Raw genomic sequence first — 15467 nt, 5'->3', positions numbered from 1 at the left:
CTAGCAGCAGGTGCCTTTCAAATCTGTGGGGACACTGCAACTACACACCGTGTTCATCAGAACTTGTGATAGATGCTTGTTGATCTCACCTTGGACTAGATCATCAATATGAAAAAGAATCAGTTGTCAAAATACTTGATTTTTGATTTATGATGCAATAATATAGTAACAAAGTAGTGACTAAATGTATAGGGTGTCACTGAAATTACTAAGTGTGAAATATATCTGCCTTTAAAGACAGTCTCTGTCACTTAAGGCTAAATTTAGTGGTTGATAGAGGTTCCTTAAGCAGCAGTCTTTGACTTTTCTGAGATGATTATATGTATCTACCAGAAGGCGAACCTCTGCTATGTGGATAACACAAAGCTTTTTAAAATTTCCTTTTCAGGTACTAGTAAGAGGAGGAGAAAGGAAGAAACCACAGGAAAGAATGTCAAGAAAGCACAACACGAGTTAGACCACAATGGTTTGGTTCCCTTGCCGGTGAAGGTCTGCTTCACATGCAACAGGTACTTGTTCTTTCAGGAAGCTGTTCAGTTGTAGCTGCAGCCTTCACAGGAGCAAAGTTCTTGCTGAAAAAAGTAGATTACCTGTTTCCTTTTCCATTCCCCTTCATTATTTACTTGCAATCCTCTAAACAAATGGGAGAATATTAATCTTTGCTAAATAACAGGTGTTCACCACAGCATGTGTAGGTCCAGCTGTAAAGGGTTCTGAAACGTAGCCTGAAGATTGACAAGATTGAGCCATCTTGTCTTCAGTGTTTTTCTGCAAAGAAATATTCTAAAGTGATGGTGGTTTGGTAAATGACGATGTTTGTTTATGGTTTGTGAAGGAAGTGTGTGAGAAGGTGACCTTTAGGAAATAGAAATCTACTGAGAGATTTATAAGCCCAGGGCAAATAGGAATATTGTGCTGAAATTGTAAATCTGAAAACCAGTACAAAATACTGATGGGTTTTGTAACACTGCATAAAAAAATGCATAGATCAATCCCAATTCAAAATGTCAGTGAAAATGAAACCTTTATTTCAGAAACCCAGTCAGAGTGAATTTCTCGAAGTGGAATGGGGATTCAGGTGGGCTTTTGTGGAGAACAACTGATGACCTTGTCATAAGAGCAAAGGCTTTTTTAAAGCCTGGGGATTCAGATGTAGTTGTTTTTCTGGAGTTTGAGACTTGTTCGGAGAACATCTTGTTGATGTACACATCCCAGCATCACACATGATTCCTTCAAGGAAACTTGTAATTACCTAAATCTGAGATTTCCTTTTGATGTCTGAATTTTTCTTCAGATAAAGGCTTTTGCCTCGAGTGGATCTTAAAGAAGATCTATACAGATCAAGTTACAAATCAGAAATCCTACTTTTTGGTGCAAACAACAGTGTAGAGGATAAACTGAAGTGGTCAGCCAAGCTTGCCTGAATGTTCTATTTATACTCTGCACAGGGAATAAGATTTGGCTCTCTCTTCCTAGGAGTTGCAGAGTGGCACCTCTAATCCAGTGTGATTATTGCCCACTCCTGTTCCACATGGATTGTCTGGAGCCACCGCTTACTGCCATGCCTCTGGGTAGATGGATGTGCCCAAATCACATAGAACATGTGGTGGTAAGCACAGGACTATGATTGCAGTATGGTAACCGGATGCTGGAGTGGAACCTGGCAGGTCCATTAAAGGACAAAGCACAACAAATGTAAAACAGCTTCTGAGCTCTTATTGCTCCCTGTAACGCTTGTAAAGCTCCTGCTGCAAGCAACGCACTCTCCAAAGGAATATGATGCTGCTCTCTGCAATAAGATATAAAGATGGGGGAACTCCTTCCTGTAACTGAAGCTGACAGCTCAGATTGTGGCTCACTGACAGCTTGTCTAGTTTTTGATTGGACTCTTTAAGATCTAGATGAGCTTCCAGAACTGGGATACAAAGCAGCACAGTGCTACAAATAGGGGAAGTAATTCTTTGCATGCTTAACCCAAAAAAGTTTCATTCCAAGAGGGAGTTTTCATTTTCGGAAAAGCAGTGTACTTGAGACTTAAATACTCAGGAAACAGGGGGCTGAAACAAAGAGCTTTTTCCCAGACAAACTGCTTCTGAGAGCATTGATACTGCTTAGTCGGCCTCTAAATGCTTTTGTATTCATCTCCAGCAATGTGCCCTTTAACAGAAATGGTTAGTGCTGCAGGCAACAAATAGTCTAAAGCTGAGCTGATGCTGTACTGCCAGTGCTACGAGGCATTATGAAAGTCTTAGGGTGCCTTAGAGTGACCTGCAGATCCCTAACTCCTGTGGCATTATCTGATCACCCAGCTGAACCAGAAGAACTTGACCCTGAGTAATCGGTGCCGAGTATTTGACCGGTTCCAGGACACCATATCTCAGCACGTTGTCAAAGTGGATTTCTTAAACCGAATCCATAAGAAACACCCTCCGAATCGCAGAGTTCTTCAGTCAGTGAAGAGGAAAGGTCTGAAGGTATGTGTAGCAGGTAGTGGTGGGTGAAAACTGTGTATGTGTTTTAGTTTGGAAGGGAAAGCAGCATACTCCTTGGGGCAGGAGGAAGACAGAGTCAGAATGATTGTGTTGGTGAGAGGTCTGGGAGTCAGCACTCCCTACCTGTAGGATTTAAGATCTCTTTCCTTCAACTATAAGGCTCAATTATTACAAGTAAGCACTTAAATCTAGCACAAGCATAGAGGGTGCAACACAAAACTTCCTGAAGGTGGCCCTACAGTCAGATTTGGTGCTGTGTTGGTTGCCAGGATGCCTGAAAACTGCCACACAGACTTCCCTTGGCTGTTTTTTCATGATTTCTCTTATGCTGTAGCCACCATGTTGTACCAAAGTCATGCCTGGCCTAAGGGAATCAAACCTATTAATTTTAGCATGGCTACATCAATTTAAAGTACTCAGTCCTTGATACTTCCAATGTATCTGCAGGATTCCTTTGGGTGAGAAAGCAGCAAATGCAAAGTTCAGTGCTGATCAAGCACTTGGTTTAACTAGTCATTCTTGAGTAATTGTTCTCATGTGTGATCCTCTTTCTCCACAATGTAGGTTCCTGATGCTATAAAGTCCCAGTACCGGCTTCCACCCCCGTTACTCGCGCCTGCAGCAATTAGAGATGGCGAGCTGATCTGTAACGGGATCCCTGAGGAACCCTTGCAGAAGCACCTTTTGAACACTGAGCACTTAGCCAGCCAGACAGAACAACAGGAGGTAAATTAAGTCAAATGCTTGGACTCTGTGTGTGTAGTTGCTTTGGTACAAAGATCCCCTTCCACTTCAGTCATGATGGAGCAGTTGTCTAGGAAACCAATCTGAAGCTCCTGTGTGAAGGTGATAGCTTGTCTTGTCTCTGACACTTTTGTGCATTAAAACTTCACTTTGACTTTCCAGGTGAGATGTAAAATTCCTCATTTGACACTTCAGGGAAGTGGTGCAATAGTCCTCTGGCCTTAAGAGTGGAGTCGAGGGCCTTCTGTCTAGACGTCATCTTTATTTCGTGGCTGAGGGGAAATACTTTGCACTTTGATTATGTAAGGCTGCTCTCTGACACATTTATTTATAAGTTAACGTCCCATTTCTGGGTCGCTTTTTATTGCGGATGGAATTGGGCATGTAAATCAAGGTCAAATGAGTGTTTAAATCTTGTATGAAACTTCTGGCCAGATTCCACAGTGTAAAGGCACGTTAAGTTGATGTCAGTGAAGAAATCAAGTCCTTCTTTTTTAGCACAGACAAGCTTCTTTTATGTGGCAGGTGCACATCCACCATGGAGCTTAAAACTTGGAATAAATCTTTTGGTCTTCCTCCACTTTGTGTAAAAGGAGAGTGCTCTCCACCCCAGCTTTCTACTCCCTATACCTGAGGTAGAGCAGCATTTCTTTCCAGCATGCTATAGAGTTAAGTTGGAGGGTTGTGTTTGGCTACAAGCCCAATTCAGTGATAGGTGTGTTTGTAAACTGAGGCTGAAGAGTTGCAGCATTTAACAAATGAAGAGAAGGAGGAGTTTAGAAGTGAGGAAATGCTGCCTGCCTTCCTCCCTCCTTTAATCTCAGCCCCCCTCTGTCCCACCTCCAGCACGGAGATAAACAGTACGTAATTTTGGTTGCACTTTTACACCTCTGGACAAAATTTCCTCCTAATTGTAGATGAGCTCCAGAACAGATGCTGTAGTTCCACACTGCATCTGAGCAGTCAGCAGCTGGATTTCCTCAAGCTGGGTGAACCATGGAGCAACTGTAGAGGTTTGGAGCACTGCTGCCTCCAGAGCTAACCTGCACTTTTTTCTTCCTTCCAGTGGCTCTGTAGTGTTGTTGCGCTCCAGTGCAGCATATTGAAACATTTATCTGCTAAGCAGATGACTTCGCTTTGGGACTCTGAACAAACAGAGAAGGCTGATATTAAGCCTGTTATTGTGGCAGATGGCTCACTCGCCAACCCTTACCAGGCAGCTGACAAGGCACCCACACCTTCCCTCTATTCCATGTCATCCTGCACCTCAGGGATTACCACCCAGAATTCCTTGAGCTCCTCGCAATCCCAGCAGACTTTGTCACAGGAAGATGTTAACTGCAGCTCTTGTATAGATAAATCCAAGAAGGCTTCTTCTTGTGGGACTTCGAACGGGCCGACAGCCTCTGACATTAAAGTGAACGGGCCTCATTTCTACGGCGTTTCATCCGAATCCTCAGCACAGTTGACTGACTCCCAGAGGCTCACGGGCTCTGGGAACACAATCCCTGTTTTGTCTCATCGGCAAACGTGGCCTCGGCCCCTCACACCCCCAGCGAGTTGCGGACTTCTGAACCACACCATTGGAACCATTGTCAAAACAGAGAACGTAGCAGGGCCCGTTTCTTGTGCACAAAGGGGATCTGCGCCGGTCACGAGTTTGCCTACGTCCATCTCGAGCTCCTGCGCCAGCCTGGAGACCACCAGCACTTTGCAAAGGAAGAATGTGCAGACGCAGATCGGGCCGCCGCTGACGGCAGAGCTGCGGGCCGGGGGCTCCCCGCTCAGTGCCACCCGGGCTCTCACCCCTCCCCAGGCTGCAGGAGATGGCATCTCAGCTGTTGGGTCCACAAACAGATTCTGTTCACCAGCACCACCTTCAGGTACGTGCTGAGCCACTGACCTTGGCCCCGGGGCTGAGAAAAGCTCAGGCTAAACCTCATTCGAAATCTCAAGGCTGTAGCAGTGTGCCCTCATTTGACTGGGAATTGGGCTTTCTGTGGAGAGCCAGCAGGAGTTTCTCAGGTCTCCTCTGTCTTAGGTTTCTTTATGGGAGCCATGGGATGTAATTTTGCTGGCTGCCTATACTTGAGGGGGTAACTCTGTCCTGACAAGCAGGATAGTAGGTCTGTTGAATTCTTGAAAGCAACAGTAGCTTTATATCACTTGGCTGCTGCTGTTTCAACAGCTGCTGCTTTAAAACCCCAGCGCTGCTGTAAAACCACTGGTTTGTTTCAAATGGCCATTTGGATTGCAAGGTAGTCAGTCCTCCTCACAAGAGCAGCTCTCTGGGATCTAATCCAGAGTAACTCTTCAGACAGTGGTTGTGTCCCCTATTGCAAGTGTTGTTGTAATCTTCATGTGCACAGCCTTGATTCTGGAGAAATGTGGGCTGGGGAAGCTGTATCTGCTTAGGATCTGTTGGCCTGACACAGGGTGGTTACAGACTTGGATATGCATCCTGAGTTGTACCCAAAAAACCTGCTAAATAATAGCAAGGTATATAATAGAGTGTATATAACCATTTTTAGTATAGAAACAAAGTCAAAGATGTTGACAGATGCTGGAGTAACTGCCCACAGCTCAAATTTTGCTAGAATAAACGTTCACATATGGCATTCTCTTCATTTTCCCTCTCCCCATGCCAGCTCAAGACTCAAACCAGCAAAGCCTTTGTGCAGGTTGGGTGGGAGCAGTCACTGCAAAGCACGTGACAGAGCTGCGTGTCACTTCTCATGCAGTTCCAACCTGCTCAGTGTCAGGCTTGTGTGCAGTGGCTCAGGTCTGGTGGTTGTAAAGCAACAGAGCAACATATTTTTATAATCCTTTCTAAAATTCCTCAACGAGTAACTTCTAAGCTTTGCCTCGCCTTTGGAAGCAGTCCCCAGGGTACTTGGCCTCCTCCTGTATAAACTTGGTTACTCTGAGGCTGCTGAATTGACCAAGCCCTGCTTAGAAATGCAAGGCTGGGAGAAGTTCTGGTAGAGGAAATGAGACTGTGTTATAGAAAACTTCTTGCTTGTGGTTTGAAGAGCACTGCAAGCCCTACATAATTTTGCAGTTACTTAAGATGTTAAATAATTGCATCTGGTGCAAAGCTTGTGTTCTACAAAATCATTACTTGCTACAGTGTCTCTTGGGAAAGGTGTAAACATTTAAATTTTCCATCTAACCGGATGGATTTTATATTTATAACAAAAATTGTGGTGTGCAAATTTTGCTGCCGAGTACAAAAATGCAAATTGCTCATGACTTTTTTTTGCCATAGATTTCAGTAGTTATAAGCAAACCAGCTCAAGAAGATCTGGTATGGACAACACATTACAGGGGTTTTGTTTCCTGGCATTTGCCACTGCCTCTTTCAGCTGCATGGTCACTTCCAAAGCAGGAGGATTTTATTTAGTAAATAATAGAATCTGCTTATGACTGTCACATTCCTTCTGGACAATGATGTGCACTCCAGACTTTATAACAGTGTAGAAATAAAACCAGGGCAGTTGTGCTTTTTATTCATGTTAAAAAGCTAGACAAGCTACTTGGCAAACATCTCTTAGGTTTAATAAATTCTTCAAGCTCCTGGGGAGTTGGTGCTCATCTTTCCAGTGTCACCACAGGGAGCAAGAGATTAAATGTATAGGTCAAGAATTCCTCCAGCAGCTGGAGACGAGGCAGAAGCCACGTTTGGCTCTGTGTTGGAGGCACACAGAAGCCTTTCTGTGAGCAGAAGAAAGCTCCTGGCCTCTAGTTCAGGCCTTTTTCAAAGCATGACTATGAGCAAAATGAGTCATTTTGGAGCAGCTTGGCAGCCAAGGGCAGCCTGAGGGCTGGGTTCATGTCTGGTGAACGTCACAGTGACATCTCTTCTCTCCATCACCTCTCTCTGTAGATGGTAAGGTCAGTCCCAGCACCTTATCCATAGGAAGCGCTTTAACTCTACCCTCATCACTCACTTCAAACTCTGCAGCTATGTTGGACTTCACTGGTTCCCTGAAAGCATTTATGGACGGGGGTGAGTATTTAATTCAGCATCAGTCTCTGCTAGCCCTGTGTGTTTGCTTCCCTAGAGCATTCCATCTCTGCTTGAGGGAAAGTTCCAGAGATAAAGCAGGGTTGTAGTCAGGTGAGGGAGGGGCTGGGTGTACATTACCTTAAATATGTCACATGCTTCCCTGCTCTGAGTGTTGCCAAGGCAGCAAGGCCAATGAAGTGTTTCTGCCTGAAGCTTTTCTGGGGAAGAATCACAACTGGGCTGCTTTCCAGGTGGAATTCACATGCAGAAACCTGCAGCCCTGCCATGTTGTGCTAGCTGCAATCCAGAGCTGCTCCTGGCAGATGTAAAGTCCAGCAGCAATAGATCTTGTAGTAGAGCAGTCACCTGAGTGGCGATGCTCCAGTGGGTCTGTTAATTTTATAATTTATTTCTGCTTCTGTCAGTCTCCTAGACTGGCCTGGTTTTTATTTCCTTTTGTTGCATTTGGCAAGAGATGGCAAACATTAGCAGAGTGCCTTCAGGAGGAGATTGCTGAGCCTGCAGCAGCTTCAAAGGGGGTTACAGGTCTCTGTGATGCAGGGCTGGACTTTCTAACCAGGCAGCAGAGCTTCAGAGGAAGGACCCAACATACTCTCCAAAGGGGTGCAATGGCCATCTCTACTGACCTGTTGATTCTGGGCCAAAACAGCAGATTTTCAGCTTTTATCAACCCTAGTTGCCCCAAACCTCTGCTTGCTGCCTTAGTTGGAGCTCTCCAGCTGTGGCTGGCACCGTCCTCACCCTCTTCTCACAGGAGGTGATGTGAAATAATAGCTCACCTATGTGTAGGAGTCTTGATATTACAGAATTGGTCAAGTTTTTGCTGTTGAAGCAAACAGCAGGTTTGTAAGTGGGACAGGTAAATCCACTGCAGCTCAGATTGCACTCTTTCCCTGAATAACTTACTAATTGCTTTTTGTTTATTAACAGAGATTGAGATAAATATGCTGGATGAGCAGCTGATCAAGTTTCTGGCCTTGCAGAGAATACATCAGCTCTTTCCTCCCAAAGCTCAGTCTCTAGCAAGCAGTGTCAATTCCCATCAGCAATCTCCTGTGGGAAACCACATTGAAGGTAAGAGCAGCCCTAGAATAGCTGGGTTATGTTGAGCCATAGATTTGCCACTGTCCATTCCTTGAAGGAGATTTCCCTCTTCTTCTGGTATCTGATGCTGCCTTTCACTTTTCTTTCTTCTCATCCCCCTGCTCTGGATATCCACTGACCAGAAACTCCATCAGGATCCTCTACTTAATTATTTACAAACTGGAGCAGTGTGAATACTTTTAGTACCTTCAGATTTTCTACTGGAAATGTGTAGTGAAGTTGTGTTTTATTCATCTTAGAATTAGCAATAGATGGGAAGGTTCATCTCAGGTTCTTGGTGGCTTTTCTTTGCACTTTTACCTTTGAGATGGGCAAGAGAAATCTGTAAATTCCTGCTCTCTCTTTCTGGAGAGATACAAGCACAAGAACAGGAGGAACTGGAGCACAGAATATATGTGTGACTTTGTCATTGCCTGTTCAGAATGTCACTGTCAAGCTGAAAACACTACATGTGACTAATGCCAGTAATGGAAAGCAACTGGAGTTTCTCCTGGAAATCTCCATATTCCCAAGTTTGGCTTTGTTTATTACCAGTGGTATCACCTAAAGCTGCAGGGTGTCTGTGTTCCTCTGCATGCAACCAGTGAGTTTAATCTGCTTTCAAGCACTAACTGGAGAGCCTTGCTGTGGAAGCAGTTCTCTGCTCCCTCTCTGCTAGGCCTGGGGGTAAATATCCCAGATAAGATCTTTGGAAGTCAGTCAGTAATCTTTTTCTGAAGCCCTGTGCTTGCCTGCTTTAGCATCACAGCATTCCCTAAATGCTTTATCAGTCTTCTTGTGATTTCTGCTGCAGGACACAGCAGCAGGCTGTGGTATGAGCTGCCTTCCTGCTCTGGAATTCTTCAGCAGTCTGCCTTTCTCAAGGCAGATTGGTGCTGTCTTAACCCATCACCCTTTTTGGGCAGGAATGATGCATCCAACTGGCTGCTTAGCATTGCTGGTGAAATGTTAGATCCAAAGCCTTTAGTGAGCCCTGCAGAGCCAGGCAGCTGAAAGGATTCATGCAGGACAGCCAGGCAGAGATGGAGCTTGTGATGCCACTTGGTGTGGCCACTATTCTTGATGTAGGTACCTCTGCAGTCTTTCATAATCCTCATGTTCTGTTCTTTGATTTCACTCTCTTGGTAGTAACACTGTCCTAGAGATGTGGTATCAGGAGAGGCTTAAACTTTGTATATAAGGGGTTTTCCTCCAAAAGACAGTGCTGAAATCCTGGCTAGGCCTGTGTGGCCCAGTGGAGTTCAATATCTGTTCCACAGAAGATTTTCTGTCCAGTTAATGTGGGCATGTGAGTGTGTGATTTGAACTTGGAGCTGCTCTGGAGGCTCAGCCCTGGACCAGCATTGTCAAGTGTGCCATAAGAACTGACCTGAGGGTAAAAGAGTCCACTCAGTCAATCATCCTGTCTTGGGAGCTGGGTTTGTCCCTGCCAAGCCCCATTCAGCCCAGGTGTTTTTCCTGCAGCTTCACTAGAAATGAAATCACCACTGTTAAGTTGGTGAATTCACCAGCACCAATTCTTTTTAAGTGGCACTTTGAGAGCAAAGACTGAGCTCTTTGATTACCCAGAGTAGAAGAGATTAAGAAAGAAGCCAGGGGTAGAAGGCTTGTGTGTTCCTCAGCGTGGCTCCATTGTGCACACTCAGTGTTAATGCTCCCCATTTGCATGGCTTGTGTGGGTTATGAGAAAGCAATTTTCTCTGACTGGCAAAAAGAAGTTTCATGCACAAACTTCCCTAGAGCGTTGGGAACCGGTGCTTAGGCCAAAGCTGACTGCATCCTCCTTAAGGTCTGTGTTTCTGAGCTAGGGACACTGGGGTCAAGCAGCTTTCCCAGCTGATAACATTGTTCAAGTCATTTCTTTTTATCTTGCAGCGCAAAGAAAGGAAGTGCAAGCCCGGGCGGTGTTCTATCCTCTGATGGGCCTGGGGGGTGCAGTCAATATGTGCTATCGAACCCTCTACATTGGGACAGGTGAGTAGCTTTTTCCTGCCCTGACCTTTCAGAATCAGGGTGGTTCTCCCTGAACCCTCCCTAAGGTCTTTGCCAAGTGGGCGTCAAAGGAAACAGACTCACTGTGGCCGCTTGTAACTGGGATTCTGCACTACCAAGAAGTGTGGAAATCCCCCATCTGCCTGAATCTGTGTGGGTGGCAACTCTGTCACCTGGTGTCAGAACTAGAACAGCTGTCTTGGAGTTTTAGTGCCTGACTGATGGAGAGGAGAGTCATGGTTTGCTTGCAGGTTTTGTTTCTTGTTGCTTAGATTCTTCTGGTGCTCTGGGTAGACCCAGGAGCAGTGAAATGCTCTTCAACCTTTGTGGAGCTGCTGGCTCCCTTCCCCCACTGAAACTTTGTTGGTGGCTTACCCAAGCATTATTCATGCAGTCCTGGGAGCAGGACAAAAGCAGTTGCTCCCCTGTTGTTTTGCTAATTGAACTTTAATTCTGTCTGTTGTTCTCTGCTGCCTGACAGTTAAGTTTTTTTTTTTCCAATATGAACTGAGCCTGTTTTGTCCTCCCCCATGACAGGAGCTGATATGGATGTGTGCCTTACAAGCTATGGTCACTGTAACTATGTGTCTGGGAAACATGCTTGCATATTCTATGATGAGGTGAGTGCCTGAGTGATTTTTATTTTTTCATTATTATTATTTTTATTTTTTGGTGTGCTTGGCAGTGGGAGCTGGAGATGCAGGCAGCAGGTTGTCTTTGTGTGGTGCTCCTTTTGTGGACTACAAAGTAAGAGCTGGGTTTTACTCCAGTGGAGGCTGTGTCAGCATTTTCTGTCAAACCCTTTTCTGAAGCACAGAGTTCTGCCAGCAGGATTTCTCTGACTGCCTGTGGGCGAGGACTGGCCACAAGTCAGCACTGTCACTGCTGGTGTCTAGGGAAAGAAAAGGACATAGACGTGATCTGATACTTTTTGATCTGAATGTGTTGTTAATAAAAGCTAAACTTCATGTGTCAACATCAAACCTCAGCTGGAACAAACCAGGGAACTTCTCTGAATCCCTTGTTTTCAAGTGTGATGGAGGAGCAAAGCATTCATAGCATCTGCAGTTCTCTATAAATTATTTATTTAGCTAAAGCTTCAGTTAAGCTCACAGCATAAACAGAAACCTACAGTTTCTACTTAGCTACAGCCCAGAGATTAGTTTGTTCTTGAAGTAAACAGACCAGCAGGCCTGCCAGTAACAGCACTGCTGGAGATGTCTCTTAGCATGGAAACAGTCTTCAAAGCAAGATTGGGTCTTTTATGTCACCATTTGTCAACCAGCTCCAGAGCAGGATCCAGGATTAACCCACAGCCAGCTTTGGCCATTCCTCCAGTGCCCTGCAAGCTACCAAACACACTCAGTAATGGGATCCTGACCATAAATCTGTGTGGAAGCTTCTGTTCACAGTGGTCAGACTGTGATCAGGCTCCAGGCACTGACCTTTGACCCTCCTATGGCTGTGGTCACTCTGGAGAGGGAGAATTCCCCTTCCTGGAGCTCTCTCTGCAGGTTCTCCTTCTGCAGTCTAGCAGGTTACTTCAAAGCCTACTCCCATGTGCATGTGGAGTTTTTGTAACTTGATTAAAGCCTTGTAGTCCCTGAGGGACGAGGTGTTGAGCTCTCAGATGTTTTTTGTGAGCTAACCTGAAATCTTCTCTGCTCTGTCAACATCCTCCACAAAGCTCAGCTGAGCGTGACGCCGCTTGTATAACGCTGCATGTCACGGTAATGTCTGCTGGCATTTCAGCCTGTACAAGGCCTGTGAATCCCAGACTGCCTCTGTCCTGAGGCTGCTGCAGCACGTGGCATCCCTCTTGCCATCTTGTGCCTGCTTTCCAAAGCTCATCTCTTCCTGCTAGGCACAGGTCTCAAGCCAAGTTTGCCTCAGGTGTGCCTGTAAAATGCTCGCTTTTGTGAGCATCAGCTTGAATATCCTGTTCCCAAAAGATGTGTTGGTTCAAGTGAAGTAGGTAAAACCCACTTTGCTTTGGCCCTCCTTCTCTGCCAGAAAGCAGCTCCTGCAGGAAGGCTGGTTGTTCTGGGAGCAGGGGAATCAGGTTTGCTGGTCTCTGAAGCTGGGGGATATTTACCACCTCTTACTTGACCATTACTGGCAACAGGGAGAAGGAGTTGTGTTTCAGCGTTCCAAAGAGGTGTGTATGGGCAGAAGCACTTCTGACTAACAGAGGGTGGGGTTAGATTGGATATTAGGAAGAAATGTTTCCCTGTGAGGATAGTAAGGCCCTGGCACAGGCTGCACAGAGAAGCTGTGCCTGCTCCAAACCAGTATTCAAGGCCAGGTTGGATGGGGCTTGAAGCAACCTGTACTAGTGAAAGGTGTCCCTGCCCATGGCACGGGGCTGAAACAAGATGGTCTTTAAGGTCCCTTCCAACCCAAACCATTCTATGACTTCATGTCTTGATTCCCTCCTCTTCCCTTTCTTTCCAGAATACAAAGCATTATGAGCTGTTGAACTACAGTGAGCATGGGACAACAGTGGACAATGTTCTGTATTCGTGTGACTTCTCGGAGAAGATGACACCCACTCCTCCCAGCAGTATTGTTGCCAAAGTGCAGAGTGTGATAAGTGAGTGTTGTACCACCACAGGGAGTTAATTGAGAGGGGGCAGGAGCAGGTGGAAACCAATTCCTTGTTGGTGTCCCTTGTTCTGCACAGGCTGGTGCACCCAATGCCACAGCCCTAAGCTGGGGTTACACAAGACCTTCCTCTGCAGCCTGGGGAGCTCTGTGCCCTGACCTAAACCCTACTCCAGCCTCCAGGGCAGAAGTTACCAAGCTCCAGGTCCTGATGAGCAGCCAGTTTGGAGCAGGCCTGAGGCATTTCCCTGTGAATGTTCTCCCTTCCCAGGCTGTGAGAAGATCTGGGCTGTGCTGCAGGCATTCTGTCCCTGCATGGCTCACTCCTGCTCTCCACCTGATCAGCTTCCTCTTTTTGGGCTGCCAAAATAGATATGTAAATGCCTCAACCTCTCCAGGGCTGTGAGGAGATTCCCATTTCCCTTTGATCAGCTGCTCACTGCAGACTGAAATCCCTCATGGCTGGAGGATCTTACCCATGAGGCACCTCAGCAGTAACCCCTGCTGATGAAAACAAGCTGCTGCTGCTGACCTGCCCAAAACCTTTACCAATTTATTTTTTTTTATTCTTTTCCAGAACGACATAAAAGCAGAAAACAGGAAGAGGAGGTGCACGAAGAAGCTGCTGTGATGAATTCACAGGCACAAGGGCAGCATCGAAAACCCTGTAACTGCAAAGCCAGCAGCTCCAGTTTGATCGGGGGCAGCGGGGCTGGCTGGGAGGGCACGGCCCTGCTCCACCACGGCAGTTACATCAAGCTGGGCTGCCTGCAGTTCGTTTTCAGCATCACCGAATTTGCGACCAAACAGCCCAAGGGGGACACTGCCTTAGTACAAGATATGGACTTGGAGGAGAAGCTTTCTCTGAAACCCCACCAGGTGCCCGTGCTGCGGTCCAACTCAGTTCCCTAGGAATTTTTAGGAAGAGAGCTTTTTGGAGCAAGGAAAACGCCCTCAGACTCTTTACAATGCAAAAATGTACAAACCGAGGTGGGATTTTTCTGTGTCGGCCCAGAGACTGTTCACACGCCGTTTGCATGAAATGAAGAACGTTTAACTTTTTTTAATTTTTCTTTTTTGCTCAAGTTTTAGGGGCATTTGCACATATATTTGTACTATACATTTCATTTTAAAAGGAAAACTGCAGTGAGAGCAGGACGTGTCAGAGCGAGGGGTGACCGCTGTCTGACTCGAGGACTCTCTCTGACAGATAGTTCCCATGCAGTTGTAAAATAATCAGAAACTTGTTCTATTTTGTGCCAGTGACAATAGTTTTATATTAAAAGAGAAATACAGTTTTCATACAGCAAATCTATACAATATCATTGTTTTATTTAATGTAAAGAAGCGCTCTTCTTCCCACAGTTATTTTTCCCATCCCTCCCTGCTATGGTTGCACTACAAGTAGCTACTGTGTATTATGGGCAGTGAGAAATGAGTTCTTTTCCTGGTGTCCATCCTATTTTTTATTTCAGATAAGGAAAAGTGTTGGATTCTGTGTAAATACATCAGTGATGGCATTTTTCAATGTTTTAAAGCTGTGTACAGTGCTACATGTGGTATGACGTTCCTCAAATTGTCTATTGTAGCAGATCCTTTGTCGTAACCTGTCTGTCTCTTTTGTTTCTCTGCCACCTCCCCGCAGCAGAACAGCTAGTTCCACTGTACATAGTAATTGTAACGTTTTAGACTTTACAGAAACTTTCCTGTATTCTGTATATAAAAAAAAAATACTTCACATTCTGTTTTCTCGATTGTCTGTCTTCACTCGTGTCACCACAACCTGGAGCTTCCCCAGAGTGTCTGAGTGCAGAGGAGCCTGAGCTGGGAGTCAAGGCTGGGGTGGGATGGAAGGACCCTGGTGTCCTGCCTGGGATGTGGGAAGAGGGTGAGGACTGGAAGGTGATTGAATCATGGAACTGGCTGAGGTAGGAGGGACTCTTGAAGGTCATCAAGTCCAACCCCTGCAATGTGCTGGGACATCTTCAACTCATCGTGGCCCAACCTCACCTCAAATGTTTCCAGTTCTGGGCTCCTCAGGACAGGAGAGACATAGCCTGAAGGTGTCCTGGAAGGTCAGGGGCCTGGCCTCATTTATGAGGGAAAGCTGAGGGAGCTGAGCCTGTTTAGCCTGCAGAAGAGCAGACTGAAGAGATCTTATTCTCAAATACATCAGTGTGAAAGGGGTGTGTCAGCGGATGGGATGGAGCCAGGCTCTTCTCAGGGGTGCTGAGCAATAGAAGGAGAGGCAAGGGCAGAAATATGAGCAAGGGCAGTTACACCTGAACATGAGCAAGACCTTCTTTACCATGCCCTGGAACAAGCTGTCCCAAAAGGTGGCAGATTGCCTATCCCTGGAGATATTCAGCTGTCCAGGCACAGTTTTCAGTGCTCTAGAGGACGCTGCTTGGGTAGGGGGAGCTGGACTAGATGACCTCCGATGGTGCCTCCCCACCGGAACCACCCCGAGGTTCTGTGATCTCCCACGCCTTGGGGCGGGA

General features: G+C 46.0%; 1 protein-coding gene across 1 annotated transcript in view; it reads left to right on the top strand.

Annotated features, from left to right (window-relative positions):
- PHF12 (PHD finger protein 12) overlaps window positions 1–14704 on the top strand; it is a 31620-nt gene extending 16916 nt beyond the window's left edge. The window contains exons 5-15 of the mRNA XM_066563721.1: window positions 389–509; window positions 1477–1609; window positions 2310–2474; window positions 3057–3218; window positions 4303–5119; window positions 7123–7245; window positions 8197–8340; window positions 10246–10344; window positions 10900–10982; window positions 12817–12955; window positions 13544–14704. Of these exons, the coding sequence (XP_066419818.1) occupies window positions 389–509; window positions 1477–1609; window positions 2310–2474; window positions 3057–3218; window positions 4303–5119; window positions 7123–7245; window positions 8197–8340; window positions 10246–10344; window positions 10900–10982; window positions 12817–12955; window positions 13544–13878 (2321 nt within the window). The 3' untranslated portion in view covers window positions 13879–14704. The remainder of the gene's footprint in view (window positions 1–388; window positions 510–1476; window positions 1610–2309; window positions 2475–3056; window positions 3219–4302; window positions 5120–7122; window positions 7246–8196; window positions 8341–10245; window positions 10345–10899; window positions 10983–12816; window positions 12956–13543) is intronic.
- Window positions 14705–15467: the final 763 nt, after the last annotated feature.

Source organism: Molothrus aeneus, chromosome 20 (assembly GCF_037042795.1).
Source record: "Molothrus aeneus isolate 106 chromosome 20, BPBGC_Maene_1.0, whole genome shotgun sequence".
In the NCBI taxonomy this organism is placed as follows: Eukaryota; Metazoa; Chordata; class Aves; order Passeriformes; family Icteridae; genus Molothrus; species Molothrus aeneus.
The sequence above is the reverse complement of the archived record's forward strand: the minus strand, read 5'-3'. Positions and strand labels throughout refer to the sequence as shown.